This window comes from Anabrus simplex, chromosome 13 (assembly GCF_040414725.1).
Source record: "Anabrus simplex isolate iqAnaSimp1 chromosome 13, ASM4041472v1, whole genome shotgun sequence".
Taxonomy (NCBI): domain Eukaryota; kingdom Metazoa; phylum Arthropoda; class Insecta; order Orthoptera; family Tettigoniidae; genus Anabrus; species Anabrus simplex.
The window spans coordinates 64,512,841-64,535,126 of NC_090277.1; the positions used below are offsets into that span (position 1 = coordinate 64,512,841).

At 41.6% G+C, this 22,286-nt stretch overlaps 1 protein-coding gene across 4 annotated transcripts in view; it reads left to right on the plus strand.

Annotated features, from left to right (window-relative positions):
• Positions 1–22,286, plus strand: part of LOC137502927 (uncharacterized) — a 101,347-nt gene that overhangs the window by 73,704 nt on the left and 5,357 nt on the right. For 3 of the 4 annotated variants that reach the window (XM_068230131.1, XM_068230129.1, XM_068230130.1), the window contains one exon: positions 2,157–2,390. In XM_068230131.1, the coding sequence (XP_068086232.1) occupies positions 2,157–2,390 (234 nt within the window). Of the gene's footprint in view, positions 1–2,156; positions 2,391–14,738; positions 16,025–22,286 lie in introns of those variants that run through there. The other variant, XM_068230132.1, reaches the window with a different exon arrangement.

The window sequence follows — 22,286 nt, forward strand, 5'->3', positions numbered from 1 at the left end:
TTTCACTATGCTGGTCGTAGTAACTTACCCACTGCCCTATTTTCTTATTCATTATTAAACCAACTCCTGCATTTCCCCTGTTTGATTTTGTGTTGATAATTCGGTAGTCGCCTGACCAAAAATCTTGTTCTTCCTACCAACGTACTTCACTTATACCAACTACATCTAACTTTAGCCTATCTATCTCCCTTTTCAGATTCTCTAACCTACCACAACGATTTTAACTTCTAACATTCCACGCTACGACTCGCAGAATGTCAGTATCCATCTTCCTGATGATCGCCCCCTCTCGTGTAGTCCCCACCCGGAGATCCGAATGGGGGACTAGTTTACCTCCGGAATATTTTACCCGGGAGGAAGCCATCATCAGTACATCATTCATACAGAGAGAGCTGCATGTCCTCGGGAGTTAGTTACGGCTGTAGTTTCCCGTTGCTTTCAGCCGTGTAGCAGTATCAACATAGCTAAGCCATGTTGAGTATTGTTACAAGGCCGTATCAGTCAATCATCTAGACTGCTGCCCTTGCAACTACCGAAAGGCTGCTACCCCCCTTTTGATGAACCATTCATTAGTCTGGTCTCTCAACCGATACCCATCCGATATGGTTGCACCTGCGGCTTGGCTATCTGCATCATTGGGACACGCAAGCCTCCCCACCGCGGCAAGGTCACATGATTCGCAGGGGAGGAGTTAAACACTATACAGATTAATATTTGTACTACTTTGTCCTACTATGCTGTAATAGAAATGAAACCTGCCGTATGCACACGAATATAACTGGCAGGATACTATCTAATATATTGTACCTACACTACAATTCTAAACTGGAATGGGGTTATGTGATCTTTACAGATGGTGGATTTTCCCTCCTCCGCGGGACGGAGAATAAAAATGTCCTTAAATGTTGAAAAATATGAGGTTGTTTACAATATATTCTCAAACGTAACTGAAACGTAACTGTGCCGTGAAGAGAAAATCCACACCGGCAGATGTCTGTATTAAAGCATAAATCAACGAGAACAGAGAAAAAGGTATTGAATACAATGTTAAAGAAATGTCATCTAAAATTGAGAAAGCAATGAGCTGTCTTTTAAAAATGAAATCTTCCAGTGGTTATCGGCACTGCTTAATCATGAGCAGTTACTGCCGCTCTGTTTGAGGAAGCTGCTACTGCAGCCATGGCACAGTGTTTCAGTGGGAAGGAGCAGCATGCTGATATTTGATGAGCTAAAGTTTACACAAGGAGTTCTCTACAAGTCTGATTCGTTATGAGTGAAGGTTTCTTTATTTGGGAGCATTTACTTCAGAGGAAAGCAAGGATCAGTCGGCAAATCCTGCTCTAGTCTTCGCGCATTTCCCTTTCTGTGCAACTGGATCCAGCCAAAGCAAGCCTGGTGATAAAATTGCAAATATTTTAATTCTTGTCATGATACAGGCGTGTGTAGGAGTCGCTGGTACACGTCTCATGGCAGCAAGTTGAATAGACAGTTATGGAAATCCTTAGGAATATCCGGCAACACAAAGAATCTAAAATGTTCAATTTCGAATCCAGCTGACACCAGCAGAAAACTGTGGCCATTTTCAGACGCACCACATATCCGTGACAAAGTACATGTTAAAGACGATCGTGATATTGTTGATTATTCGATTTACACATTCGAAGAGAGCTGGCTGCTTCCAAGACACTCGAAACTGTCCAGCTCCTCAAATCAACAGTAGATAGAAGCCCTGGTCCTCCTGCTGGGCAACATTGTTAAGGCGTGGTTAGCAGGTTCGAGTCCCGTGGGTCTCCACCATCAGATTGTTGGCCGGCAGGGTAGGATAGGTGCTGGTAGAGAATTTCTAATCACTAGATTACATGCGAAAAGCCTGTGTTCATTCGAAACAGCAGCGCAGTGTACATTTAGAGCGAGGGCATATGACGCACTTGATGGTGATTCGTCTGTCTGACGGAGAAGTTAAGTCATGAACATTTGATAGAAGCTGTACCGCGTTTCACCCTCTCCTCTTCTGCTATCACACATCACGTCTCCTGTGTACACTACGGTGCCTCCTGACTAAAGAACACGACAAAACAAAGGATGTCATTCTCACTCATGTGATAGTCGAAAAGTGTGAACTAGTTTTTGAAATGTTTTGTCCTAACTGTTCACAGAATACAAACAGTTTGAAGATTTCAACTGTTATAAGGGATACATGGAAAAGAAGAAGTGGATTGACGCCAGGTACCAATGCAAAAGAGATGGTGGTGAACTCATGGTCCTTGAGAGTGTCGGTGAGAGGAAAGAGGTGTTCCCTACAATGTACAAGAGCGTGAAGAAGGACAAATGGCGCCCTTGGATGGGAGTGTACAAGGACACAAGTGATAATAGTTGGGTGTCTGTCACAGGTGAGTTATTCTCTCTTCTACTAAAGAAATACTGGCTTTCGGACGGAATACCTTTGTCATATTGAACAACAGAAGCTCAGCTGTAGTTAGCGATGTCACAGGCTAATGAGCGCACGGGGGGTTGATAACCACCCCATTCAGGAGAGGAATGAACAAGTAGCTCAGCTGTAGTTAGCGATGTCACTGACTAACGAGCGAACGGCAGTGGTTAACCACCCTCAATAAAGGGAGGAATGTACAAGTAGCTCAGCCGTAGTTAGCGATGTCACTGGCTACTGAGCGCACGGGGGTAGATAACCACCCAAATCAGGAAGGAATGTACAAGTAGCTCAGATGTAGTTAGCGATGTCACTGGTTAATTAGCGCAAGGGGGTAGATAAACACCAACAATCAGGTAGGAAAGAAAAAGTAGCTCAGCCACAGTTAGCTATGTCACCGGCTAATGAGCGCACGGGGGTTGATAACCACCCCATTCAGGAGAGGAATGTACAAGTAGCTCAGCTGTAGTTAGCGATGTCACTGGCTAATGAGCGAACGGGGTTTGATAACCACCCCATTCAGGAGAGGAATGACAAATTAGCTCGGCTGTAGTTACAGATGTCACTGGCTAATGTGCGCACGGCAGTAGATAACCACCCCAATCAGGAAGGAATGTACAAGTAGCTCAGCTGTAGTTAGCGATGTCACTGGCTAATTAGCGCAAGGGGGTAGATAAACACCAACAATCAGGTAGGAAAGAAAAAGTAGCTCAGCCGCAGTTAGCTATGTCACCGGCTAATGAGCGCACGGGGGTTGATAACCACCCCATTCAGGAGAGGAATTAACAAGTAGCTCAGCTGTAGTTAGCGATGTCACTGGCTAATGAGCGAACGGCAGTAGATAACCACCCTCAATAAGGGGAGGTATGTACAAGTAGATCAGCTGTAGTTAGCGATGTCACGGGCTAATGAGCGCACAAGGTAAGATAACCACCCGCATTCAGGGAGGAATGTACAAGTAGCTCAGCTGTAGTTAGCGATGTCACTGGCTAATGAGCGTACGGGGTTTGATAACCACCCCATTCAGGAGAGGAATGACAAATTAGCTCGGCTGTAGTTACAGATGTCACTGGCTAATGTGCGCACGGCAGTAGATAACCACCCCAATCAGGAAGGAATGTACAAGTAGCTCAGCTGTAGTTACAGATGTCACTGGCTAATTAGCGCAAGGGGGTTGATAATCACCCTATTCAGGAGAGGAATTAACAAGTAGCTCAGCTGTAGTTACAGATGTCACTGGCTAATTAGCGCAAGGGGGTTGATAATCACCCTATTCAGGAGAGGAATTAACAAGTAGCTCAGCTGTAGTTACAGATGTCACTGGCTAATTAGCGCAAGGGGGTTGATAACCACCCCATTCAGGAGAGGAATTAACAAGTAGCTCAGCTGTAGTTAGCGATGTCACTGGCTAATGAGCGTACGGGGTTTGATAACCACCCCATTCAGGAGAGGAATGACAAATTAGCTCGGCTGTAGTTACAGATGTCACTGGCTAATGTGCGCACGGCAGTAGATAACCACCCCAATCAGGAAGGAATGTACAAGTAGCTCAGCTGTAGTTAGCGATGTCACTGGCTAATTAGCGCAAGGGGGTAGATAAATTCCAACAATCAGGGAGGAATGTACAAGTAGCTCAGCTGTAGTTAGCGATGTCACTGGCTAATGAGCGCACGGGGGTTGATAATCACCCTATTCAGGAGAGGAATTAACAAGTAGCTCAGCTGTAGTTAGCGATGTCACTGGCTAATGAGCGTACGGGGTTTGATAACCACCCCATTCAGGAGAGGAATGACAAATTAGCTCGGCTGTAGTTACAGATGTCACTGGCTAATGTGCGCACGGCAGTAGATAACCACCCCAATCAGGAAGGAATGTACAAGTAGCTCAGCTGTAGTTAGCGATGTCACTGGCTAATTAGCGCAAGGGGGTAGATAAATTCCAACAATCAGGGAGGAATGTACAAGTAGCTCAGCTGTAGTTAGCGATGTCACTGGCTAATGAGCGAACGGCAGTAGATAACCACCCTCAATAAGAGGAGGAATGTACAAGTCGCTGAGCTGTAGTTAGCGATGTCACTGGCTAATGAGCGCAAGGGGTTGGATAAACACCAATAATCAGGGAGGAATGCACAAGCAGCTTAGCTGTTGTAAGAGATGTCACTGGCTAATGAGCGCAAGGGTTGGATAAACACCACCAATCAAGGAAGAATGAAGAAGCAGCTTAGCTGTAGTTAGCGATGTCACTGGCTAATGAGCGCACGGGGGTAGGAAACCACCGCCAATCAGGCAGGAATGTACAATTATCTCAGCTGTAGTTAGAGATGTCACTGGCTAATGAGCGCACGGGGGTTGATAACCACCCCATTCAGGAGAAGAATGAACAAGTAGCTAAGCTGTAGTTAGCGATGTCACTGGCTAATGAGCGAACGGCAGTAGATAACCACCCTCAATAAGGGGAGGAATGTACAAGTAGCTCAGCTGTAGTTAGCTATGTCACTGGCTAATGAGCCCAAGGGGTTGGATAAGCACCACCAATCAGGGAGGAATGTACAAGCAGCTGAGCTGTAGTTAGCGAAGTCACTGGCTAATGAGCGCACGGGTGTAGATAACAACTCTCAATCAGAGAGGAATGAACAAGTAGCTCAGCTGTTGTTAGTGATGTCGCTGGCTAATGAGCGCACGGCAATAGATAACCACCCCCAATCGGAGGAGGAATGTACAAGTACCTCAGCTTTATTTAGCGATGTCACTGGCTAATGAGGGCCCGGGCTTAGATAAGAACCTCCATTCAGGGAGGAATGAGGAAGTAGCTCAGCTGTAGTTAGCGATGTCACTGGCTAACGTGCGCACGGCAGTAGATAACCACCCTCAATAAGGGGAGGAATGTACAAGTAGCTCAGCTGTAGTTAGCGATGTCACGGGCTAATGAGCGCACAAGGTTAGATAACCACCCCCATTCAGGGAGGAATGTACAAGCAGCTCAGCTGTATATAGCGATGTCACTGGCTAATGAGTGCACGGGGGTAGATAACCACCCCAATCAGGGAGGAATGTACATGGTGCTCACCTGTAGTTAGCGATGTCACTGGCTAATGAGCGAACGGCAGTAGATAACCACCTTCAATGAGGGGAGGAATGTAAAAGTCGCTCAACTGTAGTTAGCGATGTCACTGGCTAATGAGCGCAAGGGGTTGGATAAACACCACCAATCAGGGAGGAATGCACAAGCAGCTTAGCTGTTGTAAGAGACGTCACTGGCTAATGAGCGCAAGGGGTTTGATAAACACCACCAATCAGGGAGGAATGAAGAAGCAGCTCAGCTGTAGTTAGCGATGTCACTGGCTAATGAGCGAACGGCAGTAGATAACCACCCTCAATAAGGGGAGGAATGTACAAGTAGCTCAGTTGTAGTTAGCGATGTCACGGGCTAATGAGCGCAAGGGGTTGGATAAACACCACCAATCAGGGAGGAATGCACAAGCAGCTTAGCTGTTGTAAGAGACGTCACTGGCTAATGAGTGAACGGCAGTAGATAACCACCCTCAATAAGGGGAGGAATGTACAAGTAGCTCAGTTGTAGTTAGCGATGTCACGGGCTAATGAGCGCACAAGGTTAGATAACCACCCCCATTCAGGGAGGAATGTACAAGCAGCTCAGCTGTAGTTAGCGATGTCACTGGCTAATGAGTGCACGGGGGTAGATAACCACCCCAATCAGGGAGGAATGTACATGGTGCTCACCTGTAGTTAGCGATGTCACTGGCTAATGAGCGAACGGCAGTAGATAACCACCTTCAAGGAGGGGAGGAATGTACAAGTCGCTCAACTGTAGTTAGCGATGTCACTGGCTAATGAGCGCAAGGGGTTGGATAAACACCACCAATCAGGGAGGAATGCACAAGCAGCTTAGCTGTTGTAAGAGACGTCACTGGCTAATGAGCGCAAGGGGTTTGATAAACACCACCAATCAGGGAGGAATGAAGAAGCAGCTCAGCTGTAGTTAGCGATGTCACTGGCTAATGAGCGCACGGGGGTAGGTAACCACCGCCAATCAGGGAGGAATGTACAAGTAGCTCAATTGTAGTTAGCGATGTCACTGGCTAATGAGCGCAAGGGGTTTGATAAACACCACCAATCAGGGAGGAATGTACAAGTCGCTCAGCTGTAGTTAGCGATGTCACTGGCTAATGAGCGCACGGGGGTAGGTAACCACCGCCAATCAGGGAGGAATGTACAAGTAGCTCAATTGTAGTTAGCGATGTCACGGGCTAATGAGCCCACAAGGTTAGATAACCACCCCCATTCAGGGAGGAAAGTACAGGCAGCTCAACTGTAGTTAGCGATGTCACTGGCTAATGAGCGCACGGGGGTAGATAACCACCCTCAATAAGGGGAGGAATGTACAAGTAGCTCAGCTGTAGTTAGCAATGTCACTGGCTAATGAGCGAACGGCAGTAGATAACCACCCTCAATAAGGGGAGGAATGTACAAGTAGCTCAGCTGTAGTTAGCGATGTCACTGGCTAATGAGCGAATGGCAGTAGATAACCACCCTCAATAAGGGGAGGAATGTACAAGTATCTCAGCTGTAGTTGGCTATGTCACTGGCTAATGAGCGCAAGGGGTTGGATAAGCACCACCAATCAGGGAGGAATGTACAAGCAGCTCAGCTGTAGTTAGCGATGTCACTGGCTAATGAGCGCACAGGTGTAGATAACCACTCCCAATCAGAAAAGAATGAACAAGTAGCTCAGCTGTAGTTAGCGATGTCACTGGCTAATGTGCGCACGGCAGTAGATAACCACCCTCAATAAGGGGAGGAATGTACAAGTAGCTCAGCTGTAGTTAGCGATGTCCCTGGCTAATGTGCGCACGGCAGTAGATAACCACCCTCAATAAGGGGAGGAATGTACAAGTAGCTCAGCTGTAGTTGGCTATGTCACTGGCTAATGAGCGCAAGGGGTTGGATAAGCACCACCAATCAGGGAGGAATGTACAAGCAGCTCAGCTGTAGTTAGCGATGTCACTGGCTAATGATCGCACGGGGGTAGATAACCACCCCCAATCAGAGAAGAATGTACAAGCAGCTCAGCTGTAGTTACCGATGTCACTGGCTAATGTGCGCACGGCAGTAGATAACCACCCCCGATCGTAGGAGGCATGTACAAGTAGCTCAGCTGTAGTTAGCGATGTCATTGGCTAATGAGCGCACGGGTGTAGATAACCACTCCCAATCAGAGAGGAATGAACTAGTAGCTCAGCTGTAGTTAGCGATGACACTGGCTAATGAGCGCACGGCAATAGATAACCACCGCCAATCAGAGGAGGAATGTACAAGTACCTCAGCTGTATTTAGCGATGTCACTGGCTAATGAGCGCCCGGGTTTAGATAACAACCCCCATTCAGGGAGGAATGAAGAATTAGCTCAGCTGTAGTTAGCGATGTCACTGGTTAATGAGCGCACGGGGTTTGCTAACTACCCCATTCAGGAGAATAATGAAAAAGTAGCTCAGCTGTAGTTAGCGATGTCATTGGCTAATGAGCGCACGGGTGTAGGTAACCACTCCCAATCAGAGAGGAATGAACAAGTAGCTCAGCTGTAGTTAGCGATGTCACAGGCTAATGAGCGCACGGGAGCAGATAACCACACCATTCATGGAGGAATGAACAAGTAGCTCAGCTGTAGTTAGCGATGTCACAGGCTAAAGAGCGCACAGCGTTTGATAACCACTCCCATTCAGGGAGGAATGAACTAGTAGCTCAGCTATAGTTAGGGACTTCAATGGCTAATGAGCGCACGGGAGTAGATATCCACCCCCATTCATGGAGAAATGAACAAGTAGCTCAGCTGTGGTTAGCGATAACACTGGCTAATGAGCGCACGGCAGTAGGTAACCACCCCCAATCACGGGAGGAATGTACAAGTAGCTCAGCTGTAGTTAGCGATGTCACTGGCTGATGAGCGCACCGGGGCCGATAACGAACAATTCAGCGTTCTAAAAAAACATCATATCAGAACAAGATGACATGTTTTGGCTGTGTTAGGCCATCTTCAGCTGTCTATAAATAACTTCAACATAAAATTCATGGATTGAAAGTTGCAAAACATTTACATCCATATGATAGGTGGATGCTGAAACATCACCAGCTTCTAGAAGCGTTTGATGTAGTATGAAGACGTCAGCTCTTCTAGATAATAAATTACAATGATGATTAATTAATATTAATTTAAAGTTTCTTCCATTCCTTAAAATTCGTTTCACATAAAAATATTTACATTTAGTTCATTAAAATTGTTGTTCTGCTTCGTAAAAGAACTTCTGTTTTAAAATGTAGATTAAATTCATTTAAGTGCCAGCCAGACCATTGAGTATAAATTAACTGCCGTCAGGTCATGTTGTGTGATATGAAATCTGGAAGGAAAAAGAAGAATTAGTAAGATGAATATTAAAACGAGGGAAGCAAGGTACAGCGAAAGACGAACCGTATAGACAGAAATATACAACAACAGACATAAACTGTATATGTATTGTTGCTTTAAAGTAATAATTTTACAACGTTGAATTGTGGGTGGAACCACTATCCTAGTTAAGAGCTCACAATAATGAACAACTGTAACTGTGAATCAAATTTAATATATCCTATTAGCATTTTAAAATAGATGATTGTGTTAATCTTGACATTCTTTCAATATTTTCATTGTGTGTATAAATATTTGTGATCTGTGCTGAAGGGGCGTGCATCCAGAGAATTTTATTGCCCCTAAATGGAAATTACACAGTTGAACATGTAAATGCTCTGAGCTGAAACTACCTATCACACATTTTAGGTGTTATTTGGGTGACATATTGGTTCAAAATACAGTAGAACACCGATTATCCGAAATAAAGGGGGCGGTGCCACTTCGGTCGACGCGCTTTTTCGGATGACCACAGGGTAAATACTTTTGGAAGTTAAATGTCGAAACAAAATACGTAAACTCGTTAAGCAAAGGTGCATACTGTATATTAACATTAAAATGTTTACATAATGTCACTAATAGTATAAAATCAGTGATTTTCTTCTGAATTTCCTTGGTGCAGCGCTGTCGTTCAGCTATGTCGCGCCACCGTTTAATCAACTATACATCAGCTGGTGTAGATTCATTGCTTTGTTCAACAAAGCGCAAAGTAGAAATAATGAAATATTTCTTTGTTACTATTGAACTGAATACTGTATACAGTAATTGTATTACAGTACTGTAATTAAAGCGTGTGCTACTGTACTTTAAGAAAAATTCAAAATCAATCTTACCTCTAATGCATTAAATCCATCATCTAATGTTAAATCGATTGTCAGATCTGCTATTGTCAAGGTCGGTGTCGTGTGCATAATCTTCATGACGAATAATACAGTAATAATGATAATAATATCATAATAGTATCATGGAACGAACTAGAGGGTAAGAAACTGTTCTGTTCTATGCTACACGTGTGGTGGTCTAATGTCCTAAGGGGAAGGAGATTGCAGGCCAAGGGCTCTATTCAGGATCAGAATTCCAGACAGGTGTCTGTGCGAAATCGGTACGAGTCACTCCAGGTAGAACAACAGAGGGAAGATGAGGGACAGGGAACTGTTGCTGAGATGTGTGGAAGTAGCAGGAAGGGAAAAGGTAGGAAAGGAAAATGTAGAGTAGAGAATAGGAAAAGACAGGTGGAACAGTGTCATGGGAATGAGAAAAGGGGGAGGAAGTAGCTTCTGCAGCTATCAGGAAAGATAGGGCTGACCAGAAGGGGAGGGGATCAAATGAGGAGGGTTGGGTTGAGGCTCTGGTCATGGGGGATTCCATCGTTAGACACGTGGGGAAAGTGTGTGGAGGAAAGGGTACCAGGTTAGAGTATTATCCAGGAATTAGGTTAAGGCAGATGTTGAAGAAAGTAGAAGAGGAGGAGGAGGGAAAGGAGTAGGTGGTAGTGTTTCACGTTGGTACTAACAACGTAAGACAAGCAGGTATAAGTACCAACATAGTTGGAGATGTGTGGGATCTGGTAAATGCAGCACGGGTGACGTTTAAGAAAGCAGAGATTGTTATTAGTGGAATAGTGTGTAGAAGGGATAATGATTGGAGGGTGATTGGGGTCATAAATGAGACTATGGAGTGGGTAAGTTATGTAGGAAACTAGTAGTGAAATTTCTAGATCCTAATGGGTGGCCTTCATTTAAACTGCACTGGTACGTATAAGTTAGGAAATTTGTTTGGAAGGGTAATAAGGAGGTACATTCAGGGGAACTGGATGGTCTAGGGAGCGGTGATATGGGAACAGGGAACTGGAAATCAAGTAGGGATGACATAAAATTGTTAGTGTTGAACTGTAGAAGTATTGTAAGGAAAGGAATAGAATTAAGTAATTTAATAGATATATATTTACCAGATATTGTAATAGGAGTTGATTCATGGCTGAGAAATGATATAATGGATGCAGAAATTTCTCACGGCACTGGAGTGTGTATCGTCGAGATAGGATAGGAAGGGGTGGGAGGGGGAGTGTTCATTCTGGTGAAAGAAGAATTTGTAAGCTACGAAAAAGTTAAAGATGAGACACATGAAATTCTAGGTCTAAATATAATAGGCAACTTGATATATTTGGAGTGTACAGATCGGGAAAGGGTAGCACTGACGCGGATTCGGAATTATTTGATAGGATAGTCAGCTATGTGGGAAACGACATGGAAAGAAATGTGACTGTAGCGGGAGATCTGAATTTGCCAGATGTCAATTGGGAAGGAAATGCGAACGACAGGAAGCATGACCAACAAATGGCAAATAAGTTAATATGGCAAGGACAGCTGATTCAGAAAGTGACGGAACCAACCAGAGGGAAAAATATCCTGGATGTCGTGCCGATAAAACCAGATGAGCTCTATAGGGAAACTGAAGTAATAGATGGTATTAGTGATCATGAGCTGTTTTTGTGGTAGTTAAAAATTAATGTGATAGAAAGGAAGGTCTTAAAAGAAGGACTGTTAGGCAGTACCATATGGCTGATACAGCAGGCATGAGGCAGTTTCTAAAAAGTTACTATGATCGGTGGAAAACGGTAAATAAAAATGTAAACAGACTCTGGGATGGGTTTAAAGCAATTGTTGAGGAATGCGAAGACAGGTTTGTACCATTAAGGGTGGTAAGGAATGGTAGAGACCCACCTTATTATAATGGAGAAATAAAGAGACTAAGAATGAGGTACAGACTGGAAAGAAATAAGAGTTAGAAATGGCTGTGGAAGTAAGGAGAAATTGAAGGAACTTACTAGAAAATTGAATCTAGCAAAGAAGGCAGCTAAGGATAACATGATGGCAAGCATAATTGGCAGTCATATGAATTTTAGTGAAAAATGGAAGTGTATGTATAGGTATTTTAAGGCAGAAACTGGTTCCAAGAAGAACATTCCAGGAATAATTAACGAACAAGGGGAGTGTGTATGTGAGGATCTTCAAAAGGCAGAAGTATTCAGTCAGCAGTAAGTAAAGATTGTTGGTTACAAGGATAATGTCGAGATAGAGAAGGAGACTAAGGCCAAAGAAGTAATGAAATTTACATATGATAACAATGACATTTACAATAAGATACAAAAGTTGAAAACTAGAAAAGCGGCTGGAATTGATCAGATTTCTGGGGATATACTAAAGACAATGGGTTGGGATATAGTACCATATCTGAAGTACTTATTTGATTATTGTTTGGTCGGAGGAGCTATACCAGATGAATGGAGAGTTGCTGTAGTAGCCCCTGTGTATAAAGGAAAGGGTGATAGACATAAAACTGAAAATTACAGGCCAGTAAGTTTGACATGCATTGTATGTAAGCTTTGGGAAGGCATTCTTTCTGATTATATTAGACATGTTTGTGAAATTAATAACTGGTTCGATAGAAGGCAATTTGGTTTTAGGAAAGGTTATTCCACTGAAGCTCAACTTGTAGGATTCCAGCAAGATATAGCAGATATCTTGGATTCTGAAGGTCAAATGGACTGTATCACAATTGACCTGTCTAAAGCATTTGATAGGGTGGATCATGGGAGACTACTGGTAAAAATGAGTGCAATTGGACTAGACAAAAGAGTGACTGAATGGGTTGCTATATTTCTAGAAAATAGGTCTCAGAGAATTAGAGTAGGTGAAGGTTTATCTGACCCTGTAATAATTAAGAGGGGAATTCCTCAAGGCAGTATTATCGGACCTTTATGTTTTCTTATATATATAAATGATATGAGTAAAGGAGTGGAATTGGAGGTAAGGCTTTTTGCGGATGATGTTATTCTCTATAGAGTGATAAATAAGTTACAAGATTGTGAGCAACTGCAACGTGACCTTGAAAATGTTGTGAGATGGACAGCAGGCAATGGTATGTTGATAAACGGGGTTAAAAGTCGGGTTGTGAGTTTCACAAATAGGAAAAGTCCTCTCAGTTTTAATTACTGCGTTGATAGGGTGAAAGTTCCTTTTGGGGATCATTGTAAGTATCTAGGTTTTAATATAAGGAAAGATCTTCATTGGGGTAATCACATAAATGGGATTGTAAATAAAGGGTACAGATCTCTGCACATGGTTATGAGGGTGTTTAGGGGTTATAGTAAGGATGTAAAGGAGAGTGCATATAAGTCTCTGGTAAGACCCCAACTAGAGTATGGTTCCAGTATATGGGGCCCTCACCAGGATTACCTGATTCAAGAACTGGAAAAAATGCAAAGAAAAGCAGCTCGATTTGTTCTGGGTGATTTCCTACAAAAGAGTAGAGTTACAAAAATGTTGCAATGTTTGGGTTGGGAAGAATTGAGAGAAAGAAGAAGAGCTGCTCGACTAAGTGGTATGTGATGTAGATGTTGATTCCCATAGGGAATGGCCAGGCAGGCATCTATTTTTGGAAATGAGACATAGCTCTCATAGTGCATTGGCACTGCTGGTGGCTTCAAATAGCCTATGCGGTGGCCTCCACGGTATGCACTAGCATTGCGTCTTGGGTGTTGTGTTAAGTCCGAACTGACGAGCCTAACTTAGCACAGGAGGGCGAAACACAGGCAACCAAGAATGAGTTAGCTGGAAAATTTATAATGTCCAATAACGGACCATTATATTGGTATTATAAATGGTATGTTCCGAGCTGTCAGCGGAGAGTAGGCGTGGAATGACATTAGGAGACGAGTAAATTTGAATGGCGTTTATAAAAGTAGGAAAGATCACAATATGAAGATAAAGGTGGAATTCAAGGGGACAAACTGGGGCAAATATTCATTTATAGGAAGGGGAGTTAGGGATGGGAATAACTTACCACGGGAGATGTTCAATAAATTTCCAATTACTTTGAAATCATTTAGGAAAAAGCTAGGAAAGCAACAGATAGGGAATCTGCCACCTGGGCGACTCCCCTAAATGCAGATCAGTATTGAGTGATTGATTGATATTCTGGCACAACTCATAATACAAAAATAGGGTTCGCCTTGTAGCTCTCAGCACATATAGCAAGAGAATTAATAACATGGACGGCTAAGAACGAGAGGGTAGAAACAAAATACAGTAGAAGTCCGTTATAGCGAGAATTCATAACATCGAAAAATTTACTCGCTATAGCGGATTGTCGTTATATCCGATGTTGATATAAAAGTCGGAAAACCCTTCATGCACTTTAAAATCGGTATGAAACGGCAATCAGTTTGTCAAAACTATCGTTTCCGTAGATGATATCCACACTACGGCTTACTTGTTTGTTTCGTAATCCGATACTATGTGAAAGTGTATGTTTAATTTCATTCTGAAAAAATATAGTACCGTAATTTCCCACAACTATGATCCGGCAATACAACTATGGTCCGTGATACATACATATCCTTGAAGCGTTCTATGAGTTAGTGCCATTTTATTCCGCGTTTTTGCTACAGTGGATTGGAGAGCTAAGCAACTGCTGCTATCTATGCGTGTACTTCAATACTAGTGGCACAACGTTGAACGAGCTCAGAGCAGTAAATCTTCCGTTACAGAAGCACGTGTTTTGTATTGTCCTATGAACTTTGTCGTCTGCTGTTATCCAGGTAAGACCAATGGACAAATTTATCTTTAAGTTTGGGTAGCAAAGTATTAGTGACGTGTTTAATTTCCATTTATTCTTTAAAGCTACTTCAGGTAACTTTCAATTAATATAAAATTAAGAAATTGTAACTTGAAACATGACTATGGTCCAGTAAGTTCATTGGACCATAGTTGTATGCTTCCCCATATTCCTAACTATATTCGATTTAAAACAATATAACAGTAATAATACACTTGTATCTGAATTCCAGGTTATTCCTAGCTGCAGTAATGAATTCAAAATACAACAGACGAAAAATTGGGGGTCGTCCTTATGTCCCATACACTGCTGAAACAATGGAATTATGCTTAAGTGCGATTATGGGAAATTAATTAACTCAAAGAGAAGCATCAGCCAAATACAACATACCTCGCAGTACTCTAATTCTAAAAATGAAAGCTATACGCAATGACAATGTGCAGTTGCCAGGTCGTACATGTGTATTCACACGAGAGGAAGAAGACTCTTTCGTTGACCATTTAGTGAAAATGTGTGACTTTGGTTTCCCAGTTACTCCACTGGACTTGAGATTTATTGTCAAAACATATTTAGATAGCACTGGGCGGAAAGAAGAGAGGTTCTCAAATAATATGCCTGGGAAACGCTGGGCGGAATCATTTCTGGTATTGTTTTAAATATTTCTGATTCAGGAGCTAAAGTAAGTTGCATGGCTAGGAGTGGTAGGTTGTGGACCTGGCCAAAAGACAATGATATCCTCAACTATGAACTTTCTGATGTCATCTCTAAAATAAACCCTCTAGTAAAGGTATCCTCCAAACGGGAGTTATATTCTGTGAATGAACTGAGTGCTAAACGGGGTAACTGATAACTTTGTGATTTTCTGCATGTTAATTGTCATTATTGATTCAATAAAACATCATTTAATAAGTACAAGCCATTTTATTGCGAATTTCACAGTAAAATACTAAAAAGAATGCTACAAGTATGAACCATGGTAAGGAATGTGAGTTGGACCATAGTTAGGCACTTCGACATACAACTATGTACCATGATTCAAATTTATTTTTCTTCATGATTTATAAATATAACTCAAAAGTAACATACATATTACATTCTGATCAACTTTCCTACTTATTGAAATATTTAAAATTATTTTAGCAAATTGTATGTACCAACAGTGTAGAAAATTTTAAGAAAGTAATGAAAAATGGACCATAGTTATAGGAAATCACGGTACCGTATATCTCCGAATCCAAGATGAACCCCACTTTTTCCTTCAAAAAATTTAGATCAGGCTCAAAAAGAAGTTTGTAAAATCATATGAATGCCTTGTTGTACAGTAGGCCTACGCATTTTTAGACTATCTAAAAATAGTCTTTATTTTTGGCGGCTACACAATTATTCTTTATTTCCGCGGGTTTAAGGAAGATTAATTTAACATTGGCATCATATTACCGAAGAGAACTCGTTGAAAATTTTCCGGCAATACCTATTCCATGCGTCTCTACAATACAACGATCCATCAGGAAATTATTCTTGCTGTCTATAAAACTGTTACCTTTTTCGCAGCGTCAGATATAACCGGCTGCCGCTACACGCACGCCTCGCTTGTCGGGTTCGGCCAAATTCAGTGGCTAGCGATGTATTGGCCTAATCGGGAACATTGAAATTCAACGAACGAGTTGCTTGCTTTTTCGTGCACATACCTCACAATTTCATCTTCGACTTCTTTAAAGCGTCCTTATTGCGGACCACTGAATGCATTTTTTGTACAGTACGCATTTTTTACCTCTTTGTCTTCACGCTAACGCCAAATATTGGCTTTAGTTAGGCCTATGCCGTATTTTCTTGCGGCTGCACAATTATTCTACATTTCCGAGTGTTTAATAAACATTAACTTATAATTGGCATCATAATATCGACTAGAACCCGGTGAAAATTTGCCGGCAATACCTTTACCACGTATCTTTAGAATACAACTATCCATCACGAAAATATTTCTGCTGTCTATAAACCTTAATTTTACTAAGCGTCAAGTACAATAGACGCGTTATGACTCTGCCACTGAGTAGCCATGGTTTTCCTAAGAATTCGAAGGGTCGCATGCTTTGATGCCATTCTGCAGATTTGAGAAACACACAGGCTCTGTACAACCGGTTGTCGCGGCTAGCGATGTGTAGTAAAGAGGCGGTTGTTTATTGTCAACGAGTTCTGTGCCCGTGTAAAAAGAAGCAGCATGGTTACCGCGGTAGTTGCCAGTGGTATCCATTAACTTACTGTTAGGCCGCGAATGCAATAACCCTTGAGTTTTCAAATGAGATTCTGAGAAAAAAAAAAGTCTTGGATTCGGAGAAATACGGTATCACTACAGAGATTTCTGTGGCAACCTTAGCTTTCTTATTCAAACAGCGTCACCTAACCTAACCGTATATGTAGCCTATCATGAAAAAATATTTGAAACGCATGTAGAGAAATAACCTCCTCGCGAAAATTTTACATGTAAATAGCCGTAACTTTGAGCGAGAAGATATGAAATATCCTCTGAAATCAGTGATGTACTCTGCCATATCTTGAGGTCTATCACATTCTTACTTAATTTCCGTACATAACATTAAAATTAAGATACTGTATCGTTTACTTCAGTCTTTATTTTTAACGAGTTAACAACTGCTATCGGCCACGTTATTTACACATTTATTACGAAAACGTGTTTCTTCTCTTTCATTTCGATTTTTTTTTTAGAGAACATCAGTCAATGGGTAGTACTAATAAACTCCAACATCGCCTTTGAATGTCAACGAGAGAGTTTGCAAATGCACAAAGTGAGAAAACTATACCGTGCCGAAGATGATCGACAGCATTTTGTTTCAGTTTTCTTATTCAAACAGCGTCACGTATCCTAACTTAACCGTACTATACGTATGATGAAAACACACTTCAAGCGCACGTAGAGAAACTATACCTTTCTCGCTATATATTTTCATATTAACCTTTCCGTAATTTAACCAGACACGACAAAATAGAAACCAACCTCTGAAATCAATTAAGCACTCTGCCATATCTTAAGGTGTATTCCATTCTTACTTAATTGCAGTATTTAGCCTCAAAATTAAGCGGTCGTCTAGTCAGCCTTAATTTTAACGAGTTAACAACCGTTGATAGAGATGTTGATTCCCATAGGGAATCTGAAATATTTGTCCTGAATGAGTAAATTTATAATACCAATATAAATGGTCCGTTATTGGACATTATAAATTTTCCAGCTAACTCATTCTTGGTTGCCAGCGTTTCGGCCTCGTGTGCTAGGGTGGGCTCATCAGTTGGTACCTAGCACACCTACCAATACGCTGGCTAGTGCATACCGTGGAGGCCACTGCGTAGGCTAACTGGAGCCACCGGCAGTGCCAATGCGCTAAGAGACTTTGTCTCATAACTAAAAATTGATGCCTGCTTGGCCATCAGATGATAGAGATGTTGATTCCCATAGGGAATCTGAAATATTTGTCCTGAATGAGTAAATTTATAATACCAATATAAATGGTCCGTTATTGGACATTATAAATTTTCCAGCTAACTCATTCTTGGTTGCCAGCGTTTCGCCCTCGTGTGCTAGGGTGGGCTCATCAGTTGGTACCTAGCACACCTACCAATACGCTGGCTAGTGCATACCGTGGAGGCCACTGCGTAGGCTAACTGGAGCCACCGGCAGTGCCAATGCACTAAGAGACTTTGTCTCATAACTAAAAATTGATGCCTGCTTGGCCATCAGATGATAGAGATGTTGATTCCCATAGGGAATCTGAAATATTTGTCCTGAATGAGTAAATTTATAATACCAATATAAATGGTCCGTTATTGGACATTATAAATTTTCCAGCTAACTCATTCTTGGTTGCCAGCGTTTCGCCCTCGTGTGCTAGGGTGGGCTCATCAGTTGGTACCTAGCACACCTACCAATACGCTGGCTAGTGCATACCGTGGAGGCCACTGCGTAGGCTAACTGGAGCCACCGGCAGTGCCAATGCACTAAGAGACTTTGTCTCATAACTAAAAATTGATGCCTGCTTGGCCATCAGATGATAGAGATGTTGATTCCCATAGGGAATCTGAAATATTTGTCCTGAATGAGTAAATTTATAATACCAATATAAATGGTCCGTTATTGGACATTATAAATTTTCCAGCTAACTCATTCTTGGTTGCCAGCGTTTCGCCCTCGTGTGCTAGGGTGGGCTCATCAGTTGGTACCTAGCACACCTACCAATACGCTGGCTAGTGCATACCGTGGAGGCCACTGCGTAGGCTAACTGGAGCCACCGGCAGTGCCAATGCACTAAGAGACTTTGTCTCATAACTAAAAATTGATGCCTGCTTGGCCATCAGATGATAGAGATGTTGATTCCCATAGGGAATCTGAAATATTTGTCCTGAATGAGTAAATTTATAATACCAATATAAATGGTCCGTTATTGGACATTATAAATTTTCCAGCTAACTCATTCTTGGTTGCCAGCGTTTCGCCCTCGTGTGCTAGGGTGGGCTCATCAGTTGGTACCTAGCACACCTACCAATACGCTGGCTAGTGCATACCGTGGAGGCCACTGCGTAGGCTAACTGGAGCCACCGGCAGTGCCAATGCACTAAGAGACTTTGTCTCATAACTAAAAATTGATTGGTGGGTGTGCTAGGTACCAACTGATGAGCCCACCCTAGCACACGAGGGCGAAACGCTGGCAACCAAGAATGAGTTAGCTGGAAAATTTATAATGTCCAATAACGGACCATTTATATTGGTATTAACAACCGTTATCGGACACGTTATTTACGCATTTATTACGAAAATATGTTCTCTTTCATTTTGAATTTTCTTTACGGAACAACTGTCGACGGATTTTACTAATCAACTCCGACATCGCCTTCGAATGTCGACGAGAGAAATCGCTAGTTCACATAGCGAGGAAAGGATGCCGAAGGTAATCGATCGCATGCAATATCATCGCTGGGGTGCATAAATATCGGTAATGGAGAAATCGCGCGCGCTTAATCACTCATAATAACGAATGCGCCAGTGATAGGGTTCTCGCTGTAACCAAAGGACGATACACAGTTTAATATAGGAATTATGGAACGACGGACAGAAAAATGTTGCCGCTATAACGGAGCTCACGTTATATGCCGTACTCGCTATATCGGACTTCTACTGTATTAAAGAACAATTTTGCCAGATCATTTCGGTTAAGCTGGGTTTCGTTTAAGCAAAGTTCGGTTAAGCAGGGTGCTACTGTACAATTTTTATTTTCCCAAAAAATGACTGTTTTGGATTAAGCCCCTTTCAGCATGAACTGATTCAATTAGAATATGGTTTGGGTGTGTTGGACTTTAATACCCATAGAATAAGTAAATAAATCTAAATCTGGTAATTTTAAGTTTATATTCAAATGTTCGCAACAGTCATATGTTAAAAAGATATCAGGAACTATGTCCTTTTTATTAGTAGTATTCACTTGATCTGAAGATTTTAATTTTATATTTGGCCCGTAGGCAGTGCAAGTTTCATAAAAGGTAAGAATACCTACTCCTTTTATTGTTACATCACTTGTTTCACGACATACCACTGTTAATTTAGTTGGTTCTGTAGCTACATATATATATATTTATTTCTATTAATTGACATCCAAAATTACTGTTGCACTTGCACTATATCTTTAGGACAGTTTAATGGTATGGAGCTAGTACCAGTTAATAAAGTTAAAACACGATCATTTTCTCCATGAGTAATTTTCAAGGGAAATTCTACAGGACATAGGCTACATTCGTATTTTCAGAGATTGTCTTACATTTAAGCATTTGGTCCTTGGACACGTAAGTATACAATTGTTGTTCTTCACTTATCATAATGAATTCTGATGTTGGTCTTATTATTATAAACTGATGATTTTCATGTCATTGGTGTGGGGAAAGGAAGAATTTTGTACACCATAAAATTCTTTTCATCACTGAGAGGAGTTGTGGGTACATATACTAAGACTTCTTGGTTAATGACAACCTGTAACTTGGCTATCTTATAAATTAGGTACTCATGAGTGGTGCCCAATTCAAATGGTAGAGTCATCTTCTGAGGGAGTTGTCCTAATGCTTTTTTATAAGCCTTAACTATTTCTGCAGGACTTAATATTTGGACATGAATAATTCTTAGTTGAGCATATGTAATGGCTGAGGTTATTATATTGGTCGTGTATTTGGACTAATAAGTCTTCAATTTCTGTTAAATGTTGATTAATGTTAACTTCCTTGCTAAGTTGGTTTTTGGCTTGTTCTAATTGTTGGGTTTCATTTTTAATAAAACTTTTAATTTGCTCTAAGCTTTGACTAAGTTTTAACTCATTGTTAGTGACGTCATATAGTGTATTATTCATTGATTGGAGTGTCGAACGTACGACCAGCATTTGCTCTTTCGCAACTTTAATCACTGACATCTGTTCTTTTTCTAATTCGGATATTTTATCCTGATAAAAATCTGCATCGTCTTGGTACATCGTTCCAAATAATAATTTAAATAGCGTGCCAATAAAATTGAAAAGACCTCTCTTGGTTCTCTGGTTTTGTCCTCTAGAAAATTATTTGATTATATTTTTGAGATTTTGAATCTTTTGTATTCTAATTAACTTTAATTGAACCTTGTGTTGACACGTATGGTTTAATGTTTGTGGTAATCGATAATATAGTGTTTGTGTTTTCTGAATATTCTTTCGAACGATTGTAAGTGTTGTGTGGAGTTTCGTTAGGTTTACATAGGTAATTAATTTCCATTTGGTAGTGGTAAGTTGCACTACAATCTGATCCTTGAAATAAATGCCTGGTGTCTTTTCATAGGGGGTGACTTGGTAATCTAGTGTATTAACTATAATTATGTGGTACATCAAGACTAATGGTACGAGGGTTAGAAGGTGGGTTGCCTTTGTTGTTGGCTGCGCCATCTTGTTCCGTGAGAGAGACCTGTAAGAAAGAGAATGCACTTCGCTACGTTGTAACTTTTGTGTGTAGTACATGTGTACAGTACCTTTTAAGCGTGATTGTTTTAATTTGCCCTACTTCCTTATGACAGTGTCCAATTTTTGTATAGCGACTAATTTTATGTATGTAATATCCTTGGGGTCGGCCTTGTGGCACTTAGGGTATGTTTTTAAGCAGCATGTTTAAGGGTACATTATAATACTAATTTGTGAGTGGTGACTCACGGTCACAGGGGAGTACCCTGCGTGGGTATCTATTACCGTGCTCTTGTTAGGAATGTTGAAGAAATGACACTAAGGAGTCTTGTGGTCAGGTGGAGACATACAACCTGTGGTGTGGAAGGATCTGCTTTTATCATACAGTGTCCGATATAGGACTTAGGGCATACCGTTAGGTAGTCTAAAGCTTTAGGGGTTATATTGGGTGGCCCTTAAGGTGGTGGCTATCGGCCGAGGAGTAGCTCACCTTCTGGTACTCAACATCCTAAAAGTAAGACGGCTGTTCCGTTCCACGGGTAACATCACCGTAAATTTAAGTACCAGAATGTTACCTTATGAGTCTTGTTATCAGATAGCTGTTGTCAATATCGACATTTCTGTCCTGATAGAGGATTTGTTCATTGACTGGTATCCAGTACGAATTCTTACTGCAATGAATCGTACCATAAGACTACGTTCTTATTGCCTAGATCCAGTTTTGGATAATAGTGGTATCCCCAGGTGCAATATTGTCCATCGCTAATGATTTCAGCTGTATTTTTGGCATTAATGGATTGTAATATGAG